General features: G+C 45.8%; 2 protein-coding genes across 2 annotated transcripts in view; one reads left to right on the top strand and one right to left on the bottom strand.

Moving 5' to 3' along the window:
* The first annotated feature begins 281 nt into the window (after positions 1-281).
* Positions 282-27,068, top strand: part of rtbdn (retbindin) — a 63,161-nt gene continuing 36,374 nt past the window's right edge. The window contains exons 1-2 of the mRNA XM_070867294.1: positions 282-588; positions 11,012-11,163. Of these exons, the coding sequence (XP_070723395.1) occupies positions 11,031-11,163 (133 nt within the window). The 5' untranslated portion in view covers positions 282-588; positions 11,012-11,030. The remainder of the gene's footprint in view (positions 589-11,011; positions 11,164-27,068) is intronic.
* rnaseh2a (ribonuclease H2, subunit A) overlaps positions 22,762-27,068 on the bottom strand; it is an 85,125-nt gene continuing 80,818 nt past the window's right edge. Inside the window, exon 8 of the mRNA XM_070867292.1 lies at positions 22,762-22,977. Coding sequence (XP_070723393.1) covers position 22,977 — 1 coding nt within the window. The 3' untranslated portion in view covers positions 22,762-22,976. The remainder of the gene's footprint in view (positions 22,978-27,068) is intronic.

Genomic DNA, 27,068 nt, shown 5'->3' with positions numbered 1-27,068 from the left:
AATGGTGGTGCAGGCTAGAAGGGCAGAGTGGCCTACTCCTGCACCTATTTTCTATGTTTCTATGTTTCTAAATTATAGATTTTTTTTAACACACACAGCTTGGGATGGATTCGTTGTTTTATTTGTATCAAAACTATTCCAATCAAAGATGCTCAGAATTATTCACATTTCCAACTGAGCTTGGTGACCTGTGATTTTTTTTCCCGAGAACATTTGATTTTCCCATACCTCATTCTGTCACCGTGCCAATTTTTAAAGAAAACTCCCTTGCGGGGAGGGGGGTGGATTGATCAGATGCCCCCGCCAACCCCCTCCCTCCCCAGCGCCACCTTAAGAGCGCTGCTCCGCCCTCAGCCCTGAAACATTGCGGTGGTGGAACCAGGTGGCGAGAGATGCTGGCGAGAGCGCCGACTAGTAACGGGGCTTCCGCGAACTGAAGAGGCACACAACGGTAGCAGTCTCCAGCCTGACCTCGACACAGCGAGAGACCCAGGGACCCAGAGCAAAGGAATCGCCTGTGACTTTCTCAACCCAACCAACCAGGCAGAGAGAGAGGCTCCGCACAGTGAGAGAGCGGCTATATCACAGGTACTGTGTGTGAATGTTAGAACCGAACATTTAAAGGCAGCAATTAATTGAGAATGTTAATTTGCAACATTCGAGCAATAATGCATGATTTTTTTGGGGGGATAGGTGCTCTCGTGGGTTAAATTCGATCATTTAAATCTCGCCGATTGTGAAAATCGTGTACACCTTTTTTAAAGACGTTTTTAAAGATCAATATTTAAATCATTTTGCATGAAATCTTTTGGGATGCTCTTTGCATTTCTGCGATTTGTGCAGAGAATGCTCGAATAGTAATGGGATTGCGGTTTAATTTCTTTAAAATGAAGAAAGTTTGAAACGGTTTGCCATTTACTGTCTATTGTTGCAATGAGATGGATGGAGCTTGTGCGAGAAATGCGTCAAACTCCCTCGTCCTTACATTCGGTGAACGGGAACATGACATTTCGTTTTCATCCCAAACCCTACTTTGATCCATTTATTTTCTTCCCCTCTTTTTTTCGAAGTAAGAAGGGAGGGGTTCTTGGGAGGGGAGCGGGGGTCCTGAATTACATGAAACTAACCCGGGGTTAATTTCCCGAAATTGAAGTGCATTGGGAGGAGGAGAATGGGGCTGTAGTGAGCCCTCACGGTTAATCCTCTTTGAGATGAGGTGAAATTTAAAATAGAAAGGATTAGGTTTGGCTGGAGAGATTATAGTAATCGGGGACTGGGAGGCATCGGTGGAACCGAATCTTAGTCTAGGTGGGCAAAAGATTATTTTCAAATCAAAGGCCAATGGGCAAAGGGAATATTTTAAAAATCTGGTTCAGAATCTCACTTGAGATAATAGACCATTCTCCCAAATTGAAATGCATTTTGACACTTTATTATTTGATGCATTTTTTAAAAGCTACCAAGGATCGAAATTGTTAAACTGTGTGAATTCTTGATTTATTTTCGGGAAAGTTTTCTAAATATTGTATCTGGGGTTTCTACCAGTGAGAGAAATCGGGCGAAGTGTTCCTGGATTTTCATTGCCTCCCTCCCACTTTCTAAACTGAACACACAAATAATTTATGTGTAAACACACAGAGGGAGGAGGGGATTGAGCGCTTTGGAGAGGGGGTGGTGGGGAGGGGGGAGGTGAAGGGAGTACAGGGAGGGGAGAAAGATGAGAGGGGAGAAAGAAGAGAGAAGGGGGGAGAAAGATGGGAGGGGGAGGAGGGAGAGAGGAGGGCAGGATAAAGGAGAGGGGGAGAGAGAAAGGAGAGGGAGGGGAGAAAGAAGAGAGAAGGGGGGAGAAAGATGGGAGGGGGAGGAGGGAGAGAGGAGGGCAGGATAAAGGAGAGGGGGAGAGAGAAAGGAGAGGGAGGGGAGAAAGAGGGGGAGAAGGGAGAGAGGTGGGGGAGAAGGAGGCAGAGAAAGAGGGGGATAGAGGATAGAGGATAGAGGAGAGGGAGAGGGAGAGGGAGAGAGAGAGAGAGAGGGAAGGAGGGGGAAGGAGGGAGAGGACGGGAGTGTCACATAAAGTTGGGATAAAAGAGGGGTAAAAGAGAGAACAGACTTGCGACCCTCTTATTATTAAATGATTAGGACGTTGGATTGTTGGACTGTATTTGGGGAAACAATTAATCTTCAATCCCGTTCCTGTAACCGGCTGGGTTAGTAAAGCATGTCTAAAGTCTAACCTCCACTGTTCACCCAGTACTGTAGTATGGGAAATGTCCTTGCTGGCGATTTATCTTGCGCCCTGAGCATCTAGCCAGCACTGAAGTAAAATGCAGCAACTGTCTAGAATGGGAGAGGAGAGGTTGAGGATTTTCTCTGTACTGGAGAAGGGCTCAATTCAAAAACACTGACCCTTTTCTCTCTCTACAGATGCTGATTGGCCTTTTGTGCATGTCAGCATTTTTTTTTTTAATTTCAGATTTCCAACATAGTCATTTTTTTCCCCCACTTTATACCAAGAAAATATTTTACCTCCCTTCTTAAACGGTGAAATGACTTTGCATACAAAGTTGGCATGAAATTAATTGTTTTTAACAGAGGCTTTACCCCCACTTATTTCACCATTAAAATAGCAGAGATGGGTTTCATGCAAGCATTCATTTGCTGTAGGCAACTGTCTAAGGCTTATAAATAATGGTGGTTTTACAATTGTTGCAAAGCATCACATGCACGGTGGGCATGTCACAATATTGGGCACTGACAGGGGCAGAGTCCCGATTTTTCAGTCCCAATAACAGCTGAGGAATACAGCAGGCTGGGTCAGGGGGGTGATATTCTGCCTGATATTCCCACAGCTCTCCCGGTATGGAAACGGTTGTGTCACGGCACAGACTCGCACACATAAGACCACTGCTCAAAATCCCAGTGCCGATTGCAACTAAAAAAAAAAGCTTATGAAAGGCAGAAATATGAAACCACAGATAATGCTGCCACATTTTCACGGCAGGTTGTTGCCTGAGAGAGTAAGGTTCACGCCTTGGGTGTGACCCGCTTCATCTGTACCCGGAATGTTGGCCTTTTTTTAAAATTCTGTAACTCACTATTGCCATAAATTTCCAAACATACAATCATAAACCTTTACGGCACAGAAGGAGGCCATTCAGCCCATTGTGTCTGTGCCGGCTGACAAAGAGCTACCCAGCCTAATCCCACCTTCCAGCTCTCGGTCCGTAGCCCTGCAGGTTACGGCACTTCAAGTGTACATCCAAATACTTTTAAAATGTGGTGAGGGTTTCTGCCTCTACCATCCTTTTAGGCCGTAAGTTCCAGAGCCCCACCACCCTCTGGGTGAAGAAATTTCTCCTCATCTCCCCTCCAATCCTTCTACCAATTTCTTTAAATCTATGCCCCCCGGTTGTTGACCCCTCTGCTAAGGGAAATATGTCCTTCCTATCCACTCTATCTCGGCCCCTCATGATTTTCTACACTTCACTTAAATCTCCCTTCAACCTTCTCTGTTCCAAAGAAAACAACCCCCAGCCTATCCGATCTTTCCCTCAAAGCACAAATTTCCTAGTCCTGGCAACATCCTCGTAAATCCCCTCTGTACCCTGGCATTCAACATATCCAACATGGATGTCTATAAAGGAGCACAGACCTCCCAGTCTGCTATGGGGTATTGGTTCCCCTTTAAAGTTCGCCTTGGCCTTTAACGTGATACAACGGGATCATTTGCGTTGCAAAAATTATACCACATCACCGCTATCCCGTTAGTCCCATTCTCTCCCTCTTTCCCCACAGCCCTACAAATGTGACACGTTCAAGTGTTTATCCAACTCCCTTCTGAAAGTTACAATTGAATCTGCTTCCACCGCCCTTTCAGGCAGTCCTTTCCAGATCATAACTCGCTGTGAAAATAAAAATCTCATCTCTGTTCCCCCCACACCCTCCTTCCTTTTGCCAATTGCCTTCAGTCTGTGTCCCCTGGTTACCAACCCACTTACTGTAATGTGCTATCTGTGTCGCTATTTTGGATTTAAAAAAAAACACAATCCTGGAGGCAGTGATAATAAAAGTTTCTGAGAAGAGCGGAGTGATAATGAATCGGTTATAAGAACAAACTACTTGCCCTATCTGTCAGTACCATCTTCAGGGCAGGCTGAATCAGTTTGCCCAGTCCTCACACAATTTAATTTCGGGAGTGGGCAGGGGCTGTGAAGTTTTGTTGCTAATAAGAGATAGGATTACATATCTGAGGGGTGACCTAATAGAGGTCGCTAAAATTATGAAAGGTTTTGATCGAGTGGATACAGAGAGAATATTTCCACTTGTGGGGAAGAGCATAACTAGAGGCCATCAATATAATATAGTCTCTAAGAAATCGTATGAAATTCAGAAGAAAATTCTTTGCCCAAGGAGTGGTGAGAATGTGGAACTTGCTCCCACAGGGAGTGGTTGAAGCGAATAGTATCGATGCATTTAAGGGGAGGCTGGACAAGCGTATGAGGGAGAAGGGAATCGATGGTTATGCTGATAGATTTAGATGAGGAAAGACGGGAGGGGGCTCGAGTGGAGCATAAACCGTGGCATGGACTGGTTGGGCTGAATGGCCTGTTTCTGGTTCGTATATCCGATGTAATTTCCTGCATTACAACAGTGACTACCCTTTGAAAGTGCTTCATTGGTTGTAAAGCGCTTGGGGATATCCTGAAAGACACTATATAAATGCAAGTTCTTTCAATCTCTTTTGTATTATACAAAGTACTGAATTCACTAATAAAAAATAACTCACATATATCAGAAGACAGAAAATCCTTCATGTCTTACATCACAGGCAGAAGCATGTCAGCAAGAAAAATTAATTTTGGGAATAAAATCAGCCTTATCATCGAGGCACTTGATGGGCATAAATGTAACTGGCTGTCGGCAGGTACAGGGAAATCTCGGTCTCCCTTGGTTGACTGGGTTTGTTTGGTTTCAACTGGTGCTCGGCAATGCTGACATTTCTTGTAGCAATCCTCAAACAACAATGTTATTGTTGCGATACCAACCATGGAAATATGAAAATAAATACTAGAAAATGGAGCTCCTTTCATGCACCGATTACTTTCAAAGAGCAGCAGTCCCTCTGCAGGCAGATACAGTCACACTGCATAATCAGCATTGCGATGAATGACCAAATAGTCTGCCTTTTCTGTCGAGCTGAGGTGAGCAAGGGGTGTTGATGGGATCTTCGGGAGAGTTCCCTGCTTTTCTTGAAATAATGCCAAAGCCCCCATGAAACATCTGGATGTGGAGATGGGACGTAAGAACATAAGAAATAGGACCATGAGTGGGCCATACAGCCCCTCGAGCCTGCTCCGCCATTCAACAAGATCATGGCTGATCCGATCATGGACTCAGGTCCACTTCCCTGCTCGCTCCCCATAACACCTTTAATCCCTTATCGTTTAAGAAACTGTCTATGTCTGTCCTTAAATTTATTCAATGTCCCAGCTTCCATAGCTCTCTGAGGCAGCGAATTCCACAGATTTACAACCCTCTGAGAGAAGAAATTTCTCATCTCAGTTTTAAATGGGTGGCCCCTTATTCTAATCTCCTCCATCAGTGGAAACATCCTCTCTGCATCCACCTTGTCAAGACCCCTCATAATCTTATATGTTTCGATAAGATCACCTCTCATTTTTATGAATTCCAATGAGTAGAGGCCCAACCTACTCAACCTTTCCTCATTAGTCAACCCCCTCATCTCCAGAATCAACCTAGTGAACCTTCTCTGAACTGCCTCCAAAGCAAGTATATCTTTTCGTAAATATGGAAACCAAAACTGCACGCAGTATTCCAGGTGTGGCCTCACCAACACCCTATATAGCTGTAGCAAGACTTCCCTGCTTTTATACTCCATCCCCTTTGTAATAAAGGCCAAGATTCCATTGGCTTTCCTGATCACTTGCTGTACCTGCATACTATCCTTTTGTGTTTCACGCACAAGAATCCCCAGGTCCCGCTGTACTGTAGCACTTTTCAATCTTTCTCCATTTAAATAATAACTGGCTCTTTGATTTTTTTTTCTGCCAAAGTGCATGACCTCACTTTCCAACATTATACTCCATCTGCCAAATTTTTGCAGTGCAGCAAGGTCTCATTTGAAGGACGCAATGCAACACTCCCTCAGTTATTGCCCTGACACAGGCTTTGAGCCACAACCTCCGAACCCAGAAGTTGTTTCCACTTGTGGATATGTGTGGGGGCGGGTAAAACTAGGGGTCATTTAAAAAAATTAAAAGATAGTCACCAATAAAACCAGTAGGGAATTCAGGAGAAACATCTTTGCACAGAGAGTGGTGAGAATGTGGAACTCGCTACCACAAGGAGTGGCTGAGGCAAATAGCATGGATGCATTTAAGGGGATTCTGGATAAACACATGAGGGAGAAAGGAATAGAAGGATATGTTGATGAAGAGGGGTGGAAGGAGGCTCGTGTGGAGCATAAACACCGGCATAGACCTGTTGGGCCGAATGGTCTGTTTCTGTGCTGTACATTCCATATTATAGAGGCCACCAACTTAATGGAGTGGATACAACCTCTGTCTTCATTCAGGAGTGATGTCAGTAAGTTCTTCTTCACACAAAGTGTAGTGAAAATCTGGAACTCTTTCCCTCAAAAAGCTGTTGTGGCTTGGGGTCAATTGAAAATATCCAGAAAAGAAAAAGACTTGCATTTATATAGCACCTTTCACATCCAGCGGGAGTCCCAAAGTGCTTTACAGCCAATTAAGTCATTTTTGAAGTGTCATCATTGTTTTGTAGGAAACGTGGCAGCCAATATGCACACAGCAAGCTCCCACAAACAGCAATTTGATAATGACCCAATAATCTGGTTTAGATGTTGATAAATATTGGACAGGACACCGGGGAGAACTCCCCTGCTCTGATTCAAAATAGTGCAGTGGGATCAGTTACGTCTACCTGAGAGCAGATGGGGCCTCGGTTTAACGTCTCATCCAAAAAGCTCCCTCAGTACTTCACTGAAGCGTCAACCTAAATTTTTTGTGCTCAAGTCTCTGGGGAACCCACAACCTTCTGACTCAGAGGCAAGAGTGCTGTCCACTGAGCCACAGCTGAGATTGGTAGATTTTAGTGAGATAACCAGTGCAGGCAGATGGAGTCAAGATACAGGTCAACCACGATCTAAAAGATGGGCAGAATGGGCTCATGGGGCTGAATGGCCTACATCTGTTCCCATGTTTCTTAATCTACTTTTTGTTATCTAATTTAATAGCTTATCTTTCTTAATCTTTTTCTCCCTTCATTTTGTTTTACTCTCTGGAGCTTCCATTGTCTATTTAGGAGATAGAGGCAAGTCTAGAAAAACTGGGATTAGAAAAGGCCCTTCAGACACCCTGAAGCCCAGGCTTGGGAGTCTGTGCCGGTCATAACTATAGATGCAACCAAGTGAACCTCAGACCCATTTTTGTTTTACTTGTTTAAACAAGGGAGCGGGCTGTCAGACAAGTATGGTTGAAGTTGGTATCTGGAACCCAATAGTTCCTGAGCTGCTCTGTAGTGCAACAACAAAAACTTGTATTTAGACACATTTAAGTATATTTTAAAGAATAAAAGCAAGTTGACATACCTGACAACTACAGAGGTTCACTCCCTGAAAGAGGATTTAATGATTATTAGTATTTCAAACACCTTTGGTGATTAAATAGTGACATCTTTTATATGCTGTAAGCACCATGTTTAACTGAACATGTCACTTTAGGAACCATTTCTTTGTCTAGATTGAGGCTGTTTGACTAACTGTCGGTGAAAAGCTGACCAGCTGTGCAGTGAGCTGAATGTCTAGTTTCGCAGGATCAGCTCATTTCATTGGTGCTTGTGCAACTTTTACCTTGTGCGGAGAACTCGGCTAATGAGGGGTTGGTGGGCAAGGGGATGCACAAAAGTTGCTGGCCCGATTTTAAAAATAGGGAAGTGCATGCTTAAATTGTGAGCCTTGCCTCTCACCTCTGAGTCGCAAGGTTATGGGTTCAAGTCCAGGGACTTGAGCACAAAATCCAGGCTGACACTCCAGTGCAGTACTGAGGGAGTGCTGCACTGTCGGAGGTGCCGTCTTTCGGATGAGACGTTAAACCATGGTCCTGACTTCCCTGACAGGTGGATGGACGTAAAAGATCCCATGTTTCCGAAGAAGAGCAGAGGACTTATCCTGACCAATGTTTATCCCTCAATCAGCATCACTAAAAAACAGATTATCTGTTCATTATCTCATTGCTGTGTAAAATTAGCTGCTGTTCATCACAACATATGCAGTGAGAAATCTTTTATATTGGCTGGTCCAAGATTCATTCTTTTTAATATGTTTAATTCATAAATTGTTTGGATTTAAGCATACAGGGAGGAGAATTACAATAAATACACTTCAAAAATACTTCATTGAAAGAAGAAAGACTTGGATTTCTATAGAACCTTTTGCGACCACCGGATGTCTCAAAGCGCTTTACAGCCAATGAAGTACTTTTGGAGTGTAGTCACTGTTGTAAAGTAGGAAACGCGGCAGCCAATTTGCACACAGCAAACTCCCACATACAGCACTATGATAATGACTAGATAATCTATTTTTTTTTTGAAAGGGTGGTAGAGGCAGAAACCCTCACCACCTTTAAAAAGTACCTGGATATGCACTTGAAGTGCTATAACCTATAGGGCTACGGACCAAGAGCTGGAAAGTGGGATTAGGCTGGACAGCTCTTTGTCGGCCGGTGCGGACACGATGGGCTGAAATGGCCTCCTTCCGTGCTAAATTTCTATGATCGAAAGATAAGTATTGGCCAGGCCATAAAGCGCAGTAAAGCGCTTTGGGACGTACTGAGGCTACACTATGTAAGTGCAAGTCTTTTTATCCAATGGCCTTTTCCTGGAGCTAATAGTGTTGCAGTCCCTTACAGCAAATTGGCTGCCGCATATCCCACATTACAATAAATGAGCCAAGCAACAAATCCATCACACGGTGATGTGTCATTATCTGCAGGGAACGTTCCTCCTGTTCCATAAACTGTTGGATTGGGAACGCTCGATCATTTCTGGTCTGATGGAGAGTATCAGAATACAACAATAGGCCGCCTTATTTTGCAGCCCCCATTTCTGGAGAGTGCCTCTACACCTGCTGGCCCACACTGCCCCATTTACATTCCCATCTAGTGTCCTTCTTTCATCGACCTGAAACATAGAAACATAGAAACATAGAAACATAGAAACATATAGAAACATAGAAAATAGGTGCAGGAGTAGGCCATTCGGCCCTTCTAGCCTGCACCGCCATTCAATGCGTTCATGGCTGAACATTCAACTTCAGTACCCCATTCCTGCTTTCTCGCCATACCCCTTGATCCCCCTAGCAGTAAGGACCTCATCTAACTCCTTTTTGAATATATTTAGTGAATTGGCCTCAACAACTTTCTGTGGTAGAGAATTCCACAGGTTCACCACTCTCTGGGTGAAGAAGTTCCTCCGCATCTCGGTCCTAAATGGCTTACCCCTTATCCTTAGACTGTGACCCCTGGTTCTGGACTTCCCCAACATTGGGAACATTCTTCCTGCATCTAACCTGTCTAACCCCGTCAGAATTTTATATGTTTCTATGAGGTCCCCTCTCATTCTTCTGAACTCCAGTGAATACAAGCCCAGTTGATCCAGTCTTTCTTGATAGGTCAGTCCCGCCATCCCGGGAATCAGTCTGGTGAACCTTCGCTGCACTCCCTCAATAGCAAGAATGTCCTTCCTCAGGTTAGGAGACCAAAACTGTACACAATACTCCAGGTGTGGCCTCACCAATGCCCTGTACAACTGTAGCAACACCTCCCTGCCCCTGTACTCAAATCCCCTTGCTATGAAGGCCAACATGCCATTTGCTTTCTTAACCGCCTGCTGCACCTGCATGCCAACCTTCAATGACTGATGTACCATGACACCCAGGTCTCTTTGCACCTCCCCTTTTCCTAATCTGTCACCATTCAGATAATAGTCTGTCTCTCTGTTTTTACCACCAAAGTGGATAACCTCACATTTATCCACATTATACTTCATCTGCCATGCATTTGCCCACTCACCTAACCTATCCAAGTCGCTCTGCAGCCTCACAGCATCCTCCTCGCAGCTCACACTGCCACCCAACTTAGTGTCATCCGCAAATTTGGAGATACTACATTTAATCCCCTCATCTAAATCATTAATGTACAGTGTAAACAGCTGGGGCCCCAGCACAGAACCTTGCGGTACCCCACTAGTCACTGCCTGCCATTCTGAAAAGTACTCATTTACTCCTACTCTTTGCTTCCTGTCTGACAACCAGTTCTCAATCCATGTCAGTACACTACCCCCAATCCCATGTGCTCTAACTTTGCACATCAATCTCTTGTGTGGGACCTTGTCGAACGCCTTCTGAAAGTCCAAATATACCACATCAACTGGTTCTCCCTTATCCACTCTACTGGAAACATCCTCAAAAAATTCCAGAAGATTTGTCAAGCATGATTTCCCTTTCACAAATCCATGCTGACTTGGACCTATCATGTCACCTCTTTCCAAATGCACTGCTATGACATCCTTAATAATTGATTCCATCATTTTACCCACTACCGATGTCAGGCTGACCGGTCTATAATTCCCTGTTTTCTCTCTCCCTCCTTTTTTAAAAAGTGGGGTTACATTGGCTACCCTCCACTCCATAGGAACTGATCCAGAGTCAATGGAATGTTGGAAAATGACTGTCAACGCATCCACTATTTCCAAGGCCACCTCCTTAAGTACTCTGGGATGCAGTCCAACGTTAACTCTGTTTCTCTCTCCATAGATGCTGCCTGATCTGCTGAGATTTGCAGCATTTTCTGTTTTTAATTCCAGATTCCAGCATCCGCAGTATTCTGCTTTTTGCGTTGGTGTCCTTCTTTATCAGAGTCAGTGAGCGTTTCTTTCATGACATGTCGCTAACTTTTCCTTCATTTTCTTTCAGGTTCGACACGAGTGCCAAAATGCTGCTGGTTGCTGTCGTTTTGTTGTGTGGGACTGTGAGACACCTGGAAGCCACCTGCCAGGCACATGGGAGCCACAAAGCCACCCCAAGCCCGGAACCAGAGCTCCACGACTGCCCATTATATGCGAAGAGTAAGTGTTCACACAATACATACAGCTCAGAAACAAGGTTTATAAGATAATGAAGGGAATAGATTGTGTTCCAGCTGACTGTTTTATTTCAACTAAATAGGTTAGGCAAGGACCAGGGGTCACAACTTTTAAGTTGTACCAGGCTAGATCTGGGTTAGACATCAGGAGGTGGTTATTTTCTCAGAGAATAGTGAACCTCTGGAACAAGCTGCCGTCTCGTGTAGTGGACGCAGACTCGCTGAATTCCTTATAATGAGAGCTGGATTTGTTTCTGGCTGGGGCGGAGATCACCTCTTCCAGAAGGTGGGTACTGCAGGGAATTCAGGGCCAGAGTGATGATCTGGACTAGTTTCGTGGGGCATTGGAACAGGTTCTGGGGGAGGTGGGACCAGTACAAACCGGACGGTCTGCACTTGGGCAGGAACGGAACCAATGTCCTAGGGTGAGTGTTTGCTAGTGCTGTTGGTGAGGAGTTAAACTAATATGGCAGGGGGATGAGAACCAATACCGGGAGACAGAGGGAAACAAAAAGGAGACAAAAACAAAAGACAGAAAAGAGATGAGTAAAAGTGGAGGGCAAAGAAACCAAAGGCAAGAAACAAAAAGGGCCACTGAATATAAAAGGGCTGCAGGAGGGGTAAAAACTAAAAATCATGGTTTAAAAAGTAGGATGAAAACACTCTACCTAAATGCACGCAGCATTAGAAATAAAGTAAATGAGTTGACGGCACAAATCATTACAAATGGGTATGATTTGGTGGTCATTACAGAGACATGGTTGCAAGGTGGCCAGGACTGGGAATTAAACGTACAGGGGTATCTGACGATTCGGAAAGATAGACAGGAAGGGAAGGGAGGTGGGGTAGCTCTGTTAATAAGGGATGATATCAGGGCAGTTGTGAGGGATGATATTGGCTCCAATGAACAAAATGTTGAATCATTGTGGGTGGAGATTAGAGATAGTAAGGGGAAAAAGTCACTGGTCGGCGTAGTTTATAGGCCACCAAATAATAACTTCATGTTGGGGCGGGCAATAATCAAGGGAATAATGGAGGCATGTGAAAAAGGAACGGCAGTAGTTATGGGGGATTTTAACCTACATATCGATTGGTCAAATCAAATCGCAGGGGGTAGCCTGGAGGAGGAATTCATAGAATGCATACGGGATTGTTTCTTAGAACAGTATGTAACAGAGCCTACAAGGGAGCAAGCCATTTTGGATCTGGTCCTGTGCAATGAGACAGGAAAAATAAACAATCTCCTCGTAAAAGATCCTCTCGGAATGAGTAATCACAATATGGTTGAATTTGTAATACAGATTGAGGATGAGGAAGTTGTGTCAGAAACGAGCGTACTATGCTTAAACAAAGGGGACTACAGTGGGATGAGGGCAGAGTTGGCTAAAGTAGACTGGAAACAAGGACTAAATGGTGGCACAATTGAGGAACAGTGGAGGACTTTTAAGGAGCTCTTTCAAAATGCGCAACAAAAATATATTCCAGTGAAAAAGGGCGGCAAGAGAAGAGATAACCAGCCTTGGATAACCAAGGAAATAAAGGAAAGTATCAAATCAAAGACCAATGCGTATAAGGTGGCCAAGATTAGTGGGAAACTAGAAGATTGGGAAGATTTTAAGCAACAGCAAAGAATGACTAAAAAAGCAATAAAGAAAGGGAAGATAGATTACGAAGGTAAACTTGCGCAAAACATAAAAACAGATAGTAAAAGCTTTTACAGATATATAAAACGGAAAAGAGTGACTAAAGTAAATGTTGGTCCCTTAGAAGATGAAAAGGGGGATTTAATAATGGGAAATGTGGAAATGGCTGAGACCTTAAACAATTATTTTGCTTCCCTCTTCACAGTGGAAGACACAAAAACCATGCCAAAAATTGCTGGTCATAGGAATGTGGGAAGGGAGGTCCTTGAAATGATCACTATCACTAGGGAGGTAGTGCTGGACAGGCTAATGGGATTGAAGGTAGACAAGTCCCCTGGTCCTGATGAAATGCATCCCAGGGTATTAAAAGAGATGGTGGAAGTTATAGCAGATGCATTTGTTATAATCTACCAAAATTCTCTGGACTCTGGGGAGGTACCAGCGGATTGGAGAGCAGCTAATGTAACACCTCTGTTTAAAAAAGGAGGCAGGCAAAAGGCAGGTAACTATAGGCCGGTTAGTTTAACATCTGTAGTGGGGAAAATGCTTGAAACTATCATTAAGGAAGAAATAGCGGGACATCTGGATAGGAATAGTGCAATCAAGCAGACGCAGCATGGATTCATGAAAGGGAAATCATGTTTAACTAACTTACTGGAATTCTTTGATGATATAACGAGCATGGTGGATAGAGGTGTACCGATGGATGTGGTGTATTTAGATTTCCAAAAGGCATTCGATAAGGTGCCACACAAAAGGTTACTGCAGAAGATAAAGGTACCCGGAGTCAGAGGAAATGTATTAGCATGGATAGAGAATTGGCTGGCGAACAGAAAGCAGAGAGTCGGGATAAATGGGTCCTTTTCCGGTTGGAAATCAGTGGTTAGTGGTGTGCCACAGGGATCAGTGCTGGGACCACAATTGTTTACAATATACATAGATGACCTAGAATAGGGGACAGAGTGTAGTGCAACAAAATTTGCAGATGACACTAAGATTAGTGGGAAAGCGGGTTGTGTAGAGGACTCAGAGAGGCTACAAGGAGATTTGGATAGGTTAAGCAAATGGGCTAAGGTTTGGCAGATGGAATATAATGTCGGAAAGTGTGAGGTCATCCACCTTGGGAAAAAAAACAGTAAAAGGGAATATTATTTGAATGGGGAGAAATTACAACATGCTGTGGTGCAGAGGGACCTGGGGGTCCTTGTGCATGAATCCCAAAAGGTTAGTTTGCAGGTGCAGCAGGTAATCAGGAAGGCAAATGGAATGTTGGCCTTCATTGCGAAAGGGATGGAGTACAAAAGCAGGGAGGTGTTGCTGCAACTGTATAAGATATTGGTAAGGCCGCACCTGGAGTACTGCGTGCAGTTTTGGTCACCTTACTTAAGGAAGGATATACTAGCTTTGGAAGGGGTACAGAGACGATTCACTAGGCTGATTCGAGAAATGAGGGGGTTACCTTATGATGATAGATTGAGTAGACTGGGTCTTTACTCCTTGGAGTTCAGAAGGATGAGGGTTGATCTTATAGAAACATTTAAAATCATGAAAGGGATAGACAAGATAGAGGCAGAGAGGTTGTTTCCATTGGTGGGGGAGACTAAAACTAGGGGGCACAGCCTCAAAATACGGAGGAGCTAATTTAAAACCGAATTGAGAAAGAATTTCTTCTCCCAGAGGGTTGTGAATCTGTGGAATTCTCTGCCCAGGGAAGCAGTTGAGGCTAGCTCATTGAATGTTTTCAAGTCAAAGATAGATATATTTTTAAGCAATAAGGGAATTAAGGGTTATGGGGAGCGGGCGGGTAAGTGGAGCTGAGTCCACGACCAGATCAGCCATGATCTTATTGAATGGCGGAGCAGGCTCGAGGGGCTAGATGGCCTACTCCTGTTCCTCATTCCTATGTTCCTATGGTCGTCTAGATGGGTCAGAGATTTCCCAAGATTTTTTCTTTCCCAAATTGGCCTGAGGTTTTTAATCTGTTTCTTTGCCTCTCCCGGGAGATCACATGGTATGGGGTGGGGTGGAGTGTACATGTTGTGATACACAAGGTATTGCAATTGTGTGGGACTGGCTCAATGGACCAGATGGTCTTTACCTGTCCATCATTGTTCGCAAAGTACAGGAGACCCTTCCCCCTAAATATCAAACACAGGAATGTGCTGTTTCAGGAAGAATTAAACGTAGCCATTTGGAGAAAAACTACGGTCACAATAGCCCTCATACTGCTTGATTTGCAAGATTTTAAATTCCTTTGAATACATTTCTTTGGCACTCCTGAGCAGTTCAAATTTCACAATTTTCTGTAGAAGCTGCGATTTTAATTGTAGTCTGGTCCCCATTCAATTGGCAGACGAGTTGCTGAGTGGTATCGCATTTGACCGTGCCTGAAGGATGCAGTCAATGATAAGCACTAGCTGTGTGTGAGAAGCGTGTTTGAAACTGGTCTTCTCAAATAGCAGAGGAGCACGCAGTGCTTGTTATTAACTCCAGGAAGCCATCTGCCTTCACTGTCTGGCTGGAGCATTATCACTGTTGATTACTTCTCCAAGACATTAATCTTAATGCTATGAGCAATGAGGACATGGAGAGTTAAACCCTTCTGCCCGGAACTGGCTTTATGTCCAAGGATTCAGCAACTATTGGATTATTTCCTTCAAATGACATCTACACCTGCATTTGCTTTAACTTCATTTGCTGAAGGGAACCTTATTGTTCTAGCAACCCAGTCAGTGAATCAAAGAGAGGATTGTTCGGATAACATCTTAAACCGATGCCCCATCTGCTCTCTCAGGTGGACTGAAAAGATCCCATGGCACTATTCGATAAAGAGCAAGGGAGTTCTCCCCAGTGTCCTAGCCAATATTTATCCCTCAACCAAATCACCAAAACAGATTATCCGGTCATAGTCACATTGCTGCTGGTGGGCACAAATTGGCTGCTGTGTTTCCTACATTACAACCATACCTCAAATTTATTTCATGGCTGTAAAGCGCATTGGGACGTCCTGGGGTCGTGAAAGGCATGATAGAAATGCAAGTCTTTCTTCAAAACCTTAAGCATCTGCTTGCTGTTGCCAAATGTGCCAATTTGATAGAATTGTACATGTAGCTTCCTGATGGCCCTTTCATACTGTGTCCTCCTAGAGTTTAACGTTCCAATGCTCCAATAGCACTCACAAAACATGGGTTGGATTGAGTTCACCGAGGCCTCCACACTACTCATGTCTCCAAATACCCTGAGTTCACGACAAGCCGTTCCCAACATTGTGCCAGTTGACCTCGTGAAAGCAATGCACGTACTTCTAAATGGTGGCCAAGGGATGAATCAGAAAGCCCAACAACAGTGTGAATTTGTTATGTTAAAGGGGACTTGCCAAGCCAGGTAGAATTTCCCGTGGAAGAACAAAGTGAACGGAATGATCTCTGGCCAAATGCCGCCTCCTCCCAATGGGTGAGAGGGATCAGGGGTTTGTCCTTCTGATTGATTGAAAACGCCCAGTTAGTGGATATCCTACTTGCCATCGAATTCCATCCACTGGAAGTTGTCCCAATTCAGTTCTAAGTCCCGAAAACTCATAGCGACAGGAGACTTAATCCCGCCTGTCCAGGTTTAATTTGTACTCCAATTATTCCAAGTGCTTTCTGATAACGGGGCCCAGAAATTCGGGTCATTTGCGCCTCCCGTTGGCGCTAATGACTTTGCCTGGGCGCGGCGCCGCGAACAACTCCCGCTAAATTCGGCGGGCGTTTAGCGGCGGCGGTAACCGGTAGCGCCCCGCTCCACTGGCGAAGCGCAGCGCCCCGGACCCTAAATTGGGTATCGCCCTCCACACCCCCCCACCCACCCCCGGCGGGCGATGACAGCGGCATCTTCAGGGGACGTGTACCGGGCGGCCGACCGCTCGTGGGGTGATACTTAAAGGGGAGGTGTGCTGCTGTTTTTAAAAAATAAAATTTCACGATTTTTTTGTGAGCCCCGTCGGCGCTTTGAACGCGGGGTCCGTGCAGCGATTGGTCAGCCTGGCACTATGTTTGAGTGCCGGGCTGTTGGCACGGCGCCCCTGCTCCCCGGTGGTCCAGGTAGGCCCCTTTTTGTGCCGCAGTGTGTGCAGGTGGGGCCCACCCCTTTAATTCCCACGTGGCAGCGCTACGCGGCCCAGTGCATAACGTGCGCCCCACTCCCGAAGCGTCCGCCCCGATCCCTACCAAGAAAGAAAGCGGAGCGCTTGATTAGTGCTCCACTTCCTTTCGGGGGCGGTAACCCCAATTTCTTGAGGGGCGCGACTTCTGTGCTGGCGGTACCAAATCATAGGAAGTCCCTCGGAATCGAGGAAGACTTGCTTCCACTCTAAAAATGAGTTCTTAGGTAACTGAACAGTCCAATACAGGAACCACAATCTCTGTCACAGGTGGGACAGATAGTCGTTGAAGGAAAAGGTGAGTGGGGAGTCTGGTTTGCCGCACGCTGCTTCCGCTGCCTGCGCTTGATTTCTGCATGCTCTCGGGACGAAACTCGAGGTGCTCAGCGCCCTCCAGGATGCAGTGCCTCCACTTAGGACGTTTTTTGGCCAGGGACTCCCAGGTGGGGATGTTGCATTTTATCAGGGAGGCTTTGAGGGTGTCCTTGAAGCGTTTCCTCTGCCCACCTGGGGCTCGCTTGCCGTGTAGCAGCTCCGAGTAGAGCGCTTGCTTTGGGAGTCTCATGTCTGGCATGCGGACAATGTGGCCTGCCCAGCGGTACCAAATTTTTCCCCGCTGTGTTCCTCATGGACGATGGTGAAACAATTTACCTATTTTCCCACACTTCACTGTTTTTCACAAGGCCAGATTTATAAAGTACAAATGGACCCATAACTCAATCTCGCAAAGTGCTGAGTGCACCAGTGTAGATCATGTTTTGACTAGATTACAGGGCAGCTTACCGCCTTTCTCTGCAGCGGTCGGGTCCCGTAGCGGCTGCGTTACATTGTGCTGACTGATGCCCGCTCACATCCCAAGCTGCTTTAAAGTTCCGCATGTGTGCCCGACATCAACCAATTGCCATCAGCAAACCTGCAACACCTCAGTCGATCTTCGGCTGTTAATTGCTTTTTGGGCATTCGAATTCCTACTAGTTTAAAGCAAACTTCTATTGTCAGTCCAAACACAGTCAAGTGGAGAGTGTGGCAAAGTCTTGTAGGATGCACCTGTTGACTGAATTAGTTTCAAGCTCGCGAGGCATAGTGCCCCATATACACAACGGTCAGTCCAAGAATCAAAGTTGTGGATGCAAGAGTTTTACAGTTTTAACATTTTCTTTCCGAAGATTTCCGTCGCCCTTCATGCTGGGGAATTGCCCATGGGCACTGACCAGTCTCCAGTATCTCACCCCAAAACCCAAGTTAGTATCAGTGGACGGTTCGCCCGTGGGGTGCAGTCACAGTGGAGCCCAATTCTGTACTCCTTCAATACACACACATACATCCCACACATCCCACAAATCATACACCACACACTACACCACACACACATACACCACACACACACACACACACACACACACACACACACACCTGAGGCAAATTGTATTGCTGTTCCCACCCCAGTTGAGATCAGCTAACTCTGTGTAGATAAGGGATCGAGTCTGGATCCTTACTCGTCGGTACGGCGTAATATCATACCACACCACCAGCAGAATTGTTATAGATGCATTCATCTAGTGGGAGATGTGTGTAAAGGAAAGAAAAACTTGCATTTCTATAGCGCCTTTTCATAACCTCAGGATGTCCCAAGTGCTTTACAACCAATGAAGTACTTTTGAAATATAGTCACTGTTGTAATGTAGGAAACACGACGACCAATTTGTGCGCAGCAAGGAAATAAATAACCAGATAATCTGGGATGTTTTAGCTGTTGGTTGAAGGATAAGCATTGGCCAGGATACCGGGGCGAACACCCATAGAATCATAGAATGGTTACAGCACAGAAGGAGGCCGTTTGGCCCGTCGAGCCCGTGCCGGCTCTCTGCAAGAGCACCTCAGCCAGTCCCACTCCCCCGCCCTTTTCCCGTAGCCCTGCGACTTATTTTTCCTTCAAATACTTATCAAACTCCCTTTTGAAAGCCATGATTGAATCTGCCTTCAGCAGCCTTTCAGGCAGTGCATTCCAGATCCTAACCACTCGCTGCGTAAAAAAAGTTGTTCCTCATGTCGCCTTTGGCTCTTATGCCAATCACTTTAAGCCGGTGTCCTCTGGTTCTCGGCCCTTCCCTCCATCTGCCTCCTGCTCTTCTTCGAATACTGCCGCGGGATCTTTTCCATTCATCTGAGGGGGCAGACAGGGCCTTGGTTTAACATCTAAAAGATGCACCTCTGGCAGTGCAGCACGCCTTTGGTACTGCACTGGCGTGTCAGCCCAGACTTATGTGCTCAAGTGTTGCGCAAAGACACACTTTGACTGTGAATGGCAATCCTGCCCACACTCTATGGCGGAGGTTGTGGGGTAGAGAAACTGGATGGCAAACACTACCAAGCACCTGATAAGGAATTATTGAGATAGAGCAGGAATGGAGGTGTGCACTCACACTTTTAGAGAGAAGGGGAATCTATATTGGAATGCAGGGGCTACAGTGTGCAGGATTGATATTGAGGAAGCTATGTTGACGTCATTATGACAGAATAATCGGATCACCTGAATTACAGAAGGCTATAATCAGAGAATTAGCTGCCGGACATGGTGTTAAATAACTGGAATTAAGGGTCTATTTTTACTTAAATCTGTTGCTCCCTGATGACCTTGTCTTCTCCTGGAAGAATTGACTATTGGGGAGTGAGGCCACTCACTGAATGGGCTGAGCCCATTAACTTCTATAAGCTGCTTTCTCTCTTGTTTTGATGACTACACAGTTAGAAAGAAAGAACTTGCGTTTCTGTAGCGCCTTTCAAATGCTTTGCAGTCTACTTTTTGAAGCGAAGTTACTGACCCTTCTGTCAGTGGAAACAGTTTCTCCCTATCTACTCTATCGAAAGATGGGATTGCACTGGAGAGGGTACAGAGGAGATTTACGAGGATGTTGCCAGGATTGGAGAATTTTAGCTGCAAGGAAAGATTGGATAGGCTGGGGTTGTTTTCTTTGGAACAGAAGAGGCTGAGGGGAGATCTAATTGAGATGTGTAAAATTATGAGGAGCCTAGATAGAGTGGATAGAGAAGGACCTATTTCCCTGAGCGGAGGGGTCACTAACCAGGAGGCATAGATTTAAAGTAAGTAGTAGGAGGTTTAGAGGGGAGTTGAGGAGAATTTTTTTTCACCCAGAGGGTGGTGGGGGTCTGGAACTCACTGCCTGAAAGAGTGGTAGAGGCAGAAACCCTCATCACATTTAAAAAGTACTTGGACGTGCACCTGAAGTGTCGTAACCTGCAGGACTACGGACCTAGAGCTGGAAAGTGGGATTAGGCTGGGTAGCTCTTTTTCAGGCGGCACAGACACGATGGCCCAAATGGCCTTTTTCTATGCTGCAAATGTCTATGGTTCTATGGAAACACCTCTTATTTGTCGTGCATCTCTGTTAAACCGATGGGCCCCTGTTACTGACTCGCCAAGTCTTGCTCCGATCACCCTTATTCTCTCGGCTACCCTTGTAAAACATGCAAGTGTTACACCCATCAACTGTACCCTCTCCTTGCCTTACGACACATATCCAGATCACACCTCTCGCCTTTACACACTTCCCATCTCTTTACCTTATTTCATGCGTTGATGACTTAACGCTTTTTAAATAAAACTATTTTGTTGTGAAAAAGAAAAGACTTGCATTTATATCGCGGCTTTCACAACTTCCGGACGTCTCAAAACGCTTTACAGCCAAAGAAGCACTTTTGGAATGCAGTCACTGTTGTAATGTGGGAAACGCGGCAGCCACCTTACGCACAGCAAGCTCCCACAAACAGCAAAGTGATAATGAGCAGATCATCTGTTTTTGTGATGTTGATTGAGGGATAAATATTTGCCAGGACACTGGGGATGACTCCCCTTGCTCTTCTTCGAAATAGTGCCGTGGGATCTTTTATGTCCACCGTTTTATGGGCAGACGGGGCCTCGGTTTAATGTCTCATCCGAAAGACACTCAGCACTGCACTGGGAGTGTCAGCCTAGATTTATGAGCTCAAGTTCCTGGAGTGGGACTCGAACCCACAACCTTCAGACTTGGGCGATGCTACCCACTGATCCACAGCTGACAGTTATGCTATGCTCCGCACTGTACGTTATAAAGAATAACAGACCGCTGACAGTGCATTTAAATCAGGAAAATCGATGTCCACGTTCTGCTGATGTACAGGAAGGGTTCAAGCCTAACTCACATAACTTATAGCCTCATCACAACAGTTTGATTGAATTACAGTCTAGCAACTCATTGCTAGATATGGATTATTGACAGATCTTTTTTTGCTTTAGTACCTTTTCATTTACTTAATTCACTTGCAAGACCGGGAACTCTCCTTTAGAGCTGGGTGGGCAGAGGATTTGAGTTGTAATAATGCCTAATGGATGAAATAAAAAGCTGAGCGTGCTGGAAATACTCAGCGAGTCTGACTGAGTCTCGAGAGGAAAGTCCGCTTAATGTTTCCCATGGATACTTGTTATCAGACCTGTACGTCTAATCTATTTCTGTTCCACTTGTATAGTCCTCTTCCTGCTTTTAGAGAAAAGACTTGCATTTATCATCATCATAGGTGGTCCCTCGAATCGAGGATGACTTGCTTCCACACCAAAAAGGGATGAATTCACAGGTGTTTCAATGAAGAACCTAATATTCCAGGTCGCGAACTACATGTTGAAGAGTGTAAGGTGCCTGTGCGTGGATTTTTTTAACATGGGGTGGCCGTTGCACACGAGCTTGACAGAGCTAGGTCTTGGTCGAGTGGCAAGGATTAACCAAGACGACTGGAGACCAGCTCTGCTGCATGGACCTAGTGCGTGCACACATCGCAGTGCGGGCTGGCCCGTGCTGCCCCAGGGCCCTCGCCTCTCCTGGGCCCCAATCACGTCGCTCCACGATGTCTCGCCGCTCCTTCGCCCCCGACCCCGCCTCGTCTGCTGTACCTGCCCGCGCTCCAATCACTGTTCTGGGTTATGGTGACGTCCAATCCAGTCGCCCACTTCACAGCCGTCGCCCTCCTGCACTAGCTGTACCTTGAAGTGGTATGCACGGTATTTCTTTGAAGGCCTAACCCGTCTTTCACAACCTCAGGATGTCCCAAAACGCTTTACAGCCAATGAAGTACTTTTGGAGTGTAGTGACTTGTAATGTGGGAAACGCGGCAGCCAATTTTGCACCCACAAGCAGCAATGTGATAATGACCAGATAATCTGTTTTTTGTTACGTTGATTGAGGGATAAATATTGGCCAGGACACTGGAAATAACTCCCCTACTCTTCTTCGAAAATAGTGCCATGGGATCTTTTACATCCATCTGAGAGAGCAGACGGGGCCTTGGTTTAACATTTCATCCAAAAGAACATAAGAAATAGGAGCAGGAGTAGGCCATAAGGCCCCTTGAGCCTGCTCCGTCATTCAGTAAGATCATGGCTGATCTGATCATGGACTCAGCTCCACTTCCCTGCCTGTTCCCTATAACTCCTTATCCCCTTATCGTTTAAGAAACTGTCTATTTCTGTCTTAAATGTATTTAATGTCTCAGCTTCCACAGCTCTCTGAGGCAGCGAATTCCACAGATTTACAACCTTCTGAGAGAAGAAATTTCTCCTCATCTCCATTCTAAATGGGCGGCCCCTTATTCTAAGATTATGTCCTCTAGTTCTAGTCTCCCCCACCAGTGGAAACCTCCTCTCTGCATCCACCTTGTCAAGCCCCCTCATAATCTTATACGTTTCTATAAGATCACCTCTCATTCTTCTGAATACCAATGAGTAGAGGCCCAACCTACTCAACCTTTCCTCATAAGTCAACCCCCTCAAGAAGGCACCTCCGATAGTGCAGCACTCCCTCCGCACTGCACTGGAGTGTCAGCCTCGATTTTTGTGCTGGAGTCCCTGAATTATGTTGATTAGAGGGATAAATATTGTCGAATTCCCCTGCTCTTCTTTCAAATAGTGCCACGGAATCTTTTTACGTCCGCCTTGCTGGGAATCGCTCATCAGGTCAGGGCACATCTGTGGAGAGAAGAACAGAGTTAATGTTTCAGGTCAATGACCTTTCATCAGAACTGGAAAAAGTTAGTGATGAAACAGATTGTATGGGCAGGAAAGGGTGGAGGGGAGGAGAGGAAAGAACAAAAGGGAGAAGGTCTGTGATCGGGTGGAAGGCAGGAGAGATTAAATGACAAAAAGGATGTTGGTGCAAAGCGAAAGGAGATGGTAATGGGACAAGTTGAGGGTTATCTCAGTAGCACACAATCTTCTCCTCACCCAATAGCTACACAAGGCATTTTCAGCAAGAGTCAATGTTCAGGAGGAGGAGGAAACTTGGCTGATTTCCCATCCCAGAGGTGTTGAGACCAATTGTAACACCTCACTACCACCTTCTCCATGATCAGTTATCTCACTCCAGACCAGCTTTCGAAGCGGAGAGCTCCTGGTCTGTATGGAGCGGGTACGGTGATGTAGTGATTAGCAATTCAGAGGCCTGGACCAAATATCCAGAGGCGGGAGTTCAAATCTTACCACGGCTGTTGAGAAATTGAATTCAGTTGAAATAAAATCTAGACATAAAAAGCTGGCACCAGAGGAAAGTGGCCATGAAGCTGTCAGATTGTTACTAAAACTCCAACTCATTCACTAATGTCCTTCAGGGGAGGAAACTTGTTGAAATCCTTACTTGGTTTGGCCTATATGTGAGTCTAGTCCCACCCCATAGAATCATAGAAATTTACAGCACGGAAGGAGGCCATTTTGGCCCATCGTGTCTGTGCCGGCCGACAAAGAGTTATCCAGCCTAATCCCACTTTCCAGCTCTTGGTCCGTAGCCCTGTAGGTTACCACACTTCAAGTGCACATCCAAGTACTTTTTAAATGTGATTAGGGTTTCTGCCTCTACCACCCTTTCAGGCAGTGAGTTCCAGACCCCCACCACACACTGGGTAAAAAAGGTTCTCTTCAAATCTCCTCTAATGCTTTTAGCAATTACTTTAAATCTGTGCCCCCTGGCTGTTGACCGCTCTGCTAAGGGAAATAGGTCCTTCCTATCCACTATATCTAGGCCCATCATAATTTTATACACCTCAATAAGGTCTCCCCTCAGCCTCCTCTGTTCCAAAGAAAACAACCCCAGCCTATCCAATCTTTCTCATAGCTAAAATTCTCCAGTCCAGGCAACACCCTCGTAAATCTCCTCTGTACCCTCTCTGGTGTGATCACATCTTTCCTGTAATGTGGTGACTAGAACTGGATGCACCACATCAATGCCCTCTAAACTTGGATAGTTCTTTCAAAGAGCCGGCACGGGCATGATGGGCCGAATAGCCACCTTCTGTGCTGTACCGCTCTAAATGTGGTCAGTGTTTCGATGCTGGGGATGTTGGCCTGAGCGAGAGGGCGGGCCACATTGTCCGCATGCCCGACACAAGACTCCCAAAGCAAGTGTTCTACTCGGAACTCCTACACGGCAAGCGAGCCCCAGGTGGGCAGAGGAAATGTTTCAAGGACACCCTCACAGCCTCCTTAATAAAATGCAATAACCCCACCGACCTCTGGGAGTCCCTGGCCCAAGACCGCCCAAAGTGGAGGAAGAGCATCCGGGAGGGCACTGAGCACCTCGAGTCTCGTCGCCAAGAGCGTGCAGAAATCAAGCGCAGGCAGCGGAAGGAGCGCGCGGCAAACCAGTCCCACCCACCCTTTCCTTCAACCACTGTCTGTCCCACCTGTGACAGAGACTGTAATTCCCATATTGGACTGTACAGCCACTTGAGAACTCACTTTTCCTCGATTTCGAGGGACTGCCTATGATGATGATCATTTTAAGGAGAGAAAATTGGAGAGAAACAAGAACGATGCAGACGAGCCGCAGATATTAAATCGACAAGTCCCAGTCAAAGGGGATTTACTGTCATGTAATTCATGTGAACAAAGATTTGCTGCTCTGAGGGGAGGCTCGAATCCCTTTAAACTAGGATTAGCAGGTTAATGTGAGTAGTGATGTGGACATTCCGGGGCCTTACTGAGAAATAAATACAGCAAAGGAACGCTCGACCTATCGCTCACAAGGTTAAACAGCTTTTTACTGTGTCAGCTGTGGCTCAGTGGGCAACACTCTCACCTCTTGAGTTAGAAGGTTGTGGGTTCAAGTTCCATTCCAGGGACTTGAGCACGTAAATCTAGGCTGACACTCCCAGTGTAGTGCTGAGGGAGTGCTGCACTGTCTGAGGTGCTGTCTTTCGAATGAGATGTTAAACCCAAGCCCCGTCTGCTCTCTCAGGTGGACGTAAAAGTTCCTATGGCACTATTTCGAAGAAGAGCAGGGGCGTTATCTCTGGTGCCCTGTGCCAATATTTATCCCTCAATCAACATAACAAAAAAACAGATTATCTGGGTCATTATCACATTGCTGAGTGTGGGAGCTTGCTGTGCACAAGTTGGCTGCTGCGTTTCCCACATTACAACAGTGACCACACTCCAAAAAGTACTATATTGACTGAAAAGCGCTTTGAGATATCCAGTGGTCGTGGAAGACGCTATATAAATGCAAGTCTTTTTTTGATGTCCAATGTTGAAGCCACTGGTAAAATTTCACTGAAATATGTTGTAAGGTTTCCCATCTTCCTGGGTCTGTGATTGTAATAGAAGCCATTGCTGAACACCAGATCCAAATGCCAGACATGAAAAGTCCAACTGGTGCACCTACCCTGTCCCATAACCGTGATACCTTATGCCTCACGATAAGACACTCCCTGACCCACTCTCGCCTCTGTTTTGTACGGTTCAAGCCCCACTCAAGAAACCTGAGCGCATAATCTAAGCTGGCATTTTCAGTGCAGTGCTGAGGGAGTGCTGCACTGTCGGAGGTGCCGTCTTTCGGATGAGACGTTAAACCCAGGCCCCATCTGCTCTCTCAGGTGGACGTAAAAGATCCCGTGACACTATTTTGAAGAAGAGTAGGGTAGTTATCCCTGGTGTCCTGGCCAATATTTATCCCTCAACCAGCACCTAAAAAAAAATGATCTTGTCATTTATTTCATTGCTGTTTGTGGGAGCTTGCTGTGTGCAAATTGGCTGCCGCGTTTCCCACATTACAGCAGTGACTTAGTATAGTAGGCGTAGGCAGTCCCTTGTATCGAGGATGACCTGCTTCCACAGCAAAAAGGGATGCGTTCACAGATGTTTCAATGAGGTATACCTGACATTCTCGGTCCCGAACTACATCCTGTAGGGTGTAAGATGCCTGTGCGTGGATTCTTTTAATGTGGGGTGGCCGTTGCACACCAGCCACCACACGGGCTTGACAGAGCTCGGCCTTTATCCAGTGGCAAGGGTTAACCAAGACGCCTGGAGACCAGCTCTGCTGCACGGTCCTAGTGCACACACATGCTTCTACTGTCCATAGAAGTACCACATTGGCTGTAAAGCGTTTTCGGACGCCCTGAGGTTGTGAAAGATGCGGGTCTTTCTTTAAAAAAAAATTATACCTTATTGCTTCTCTTTCCTTGGTGTCCCCACAAGTACTCCATGCCGCACTGGCAGCAGGATATACTTGCTCCCAGGCTTTGGCACAACTACAGCATTTCCCGCTGTTACTACACGTGAGAAAGCAGCCAATTTTGTGTGCCCTTCCTGTGGTATCTCCGTGCAACAGTATAGCTGTGAGCTCACTGTGCTGAGAATGATAGTCAATCCTTGCCTTTATTAGCCGAGGCATAGAACACAAGAGCGCGGAAGTTATGCTTGAACTGTATAAAACACTAGTTAGGCCACAGCTGGAGTACTGCGTGCAGTTCTGGTCACCACATTACGGGAAAGGTGTGATTGCACTAGAGAGGGTGCAGGAGAGATTTACGCAGGTTGGATTTGCCAGGACTGGAGAATTTTAGCTATGAGGAAAGATTGGATAGGCTGGGGTTGTTTCCTTTGGAACAGAGGAGGCCGAGGGGAGACCTTATAAAAAATATATAAGATCTCTCCTCAGCCAGAGGTGTATAAAATTATGAGGGGCCTAGATAGAGTGGATAGGAAGAACCTGTTTCCTTTAGCAGAGGGGTCAACAACCAGGGGGCATAACTTTAAAGTAATTGGTAGGAGGTTTGGAGGGGATT

The sequence above is a fragment of the Pristiophorus japonicus genome, chromosome 24 (assembly GCF_044704955.1).
Source record: "Pristiophorus japonicus isolate sPriJap1 chromosome 24, sPriJap1.hap1, whole genome shotgun sequence".
In the NCBI taxonomy this organism is placed as follows: domain Eukaryota; kingdom Metazoa; phylum Chordata; class Chondrichthyes; family Pristiophoridae; genus Pristiophorus; species Pristiophorus japonicus.
The sequence above is the reverse complement of the archived record's forward strand: the minus strand, read 5'-3'. Positions and strand labels throughout refer to the sequence as shown.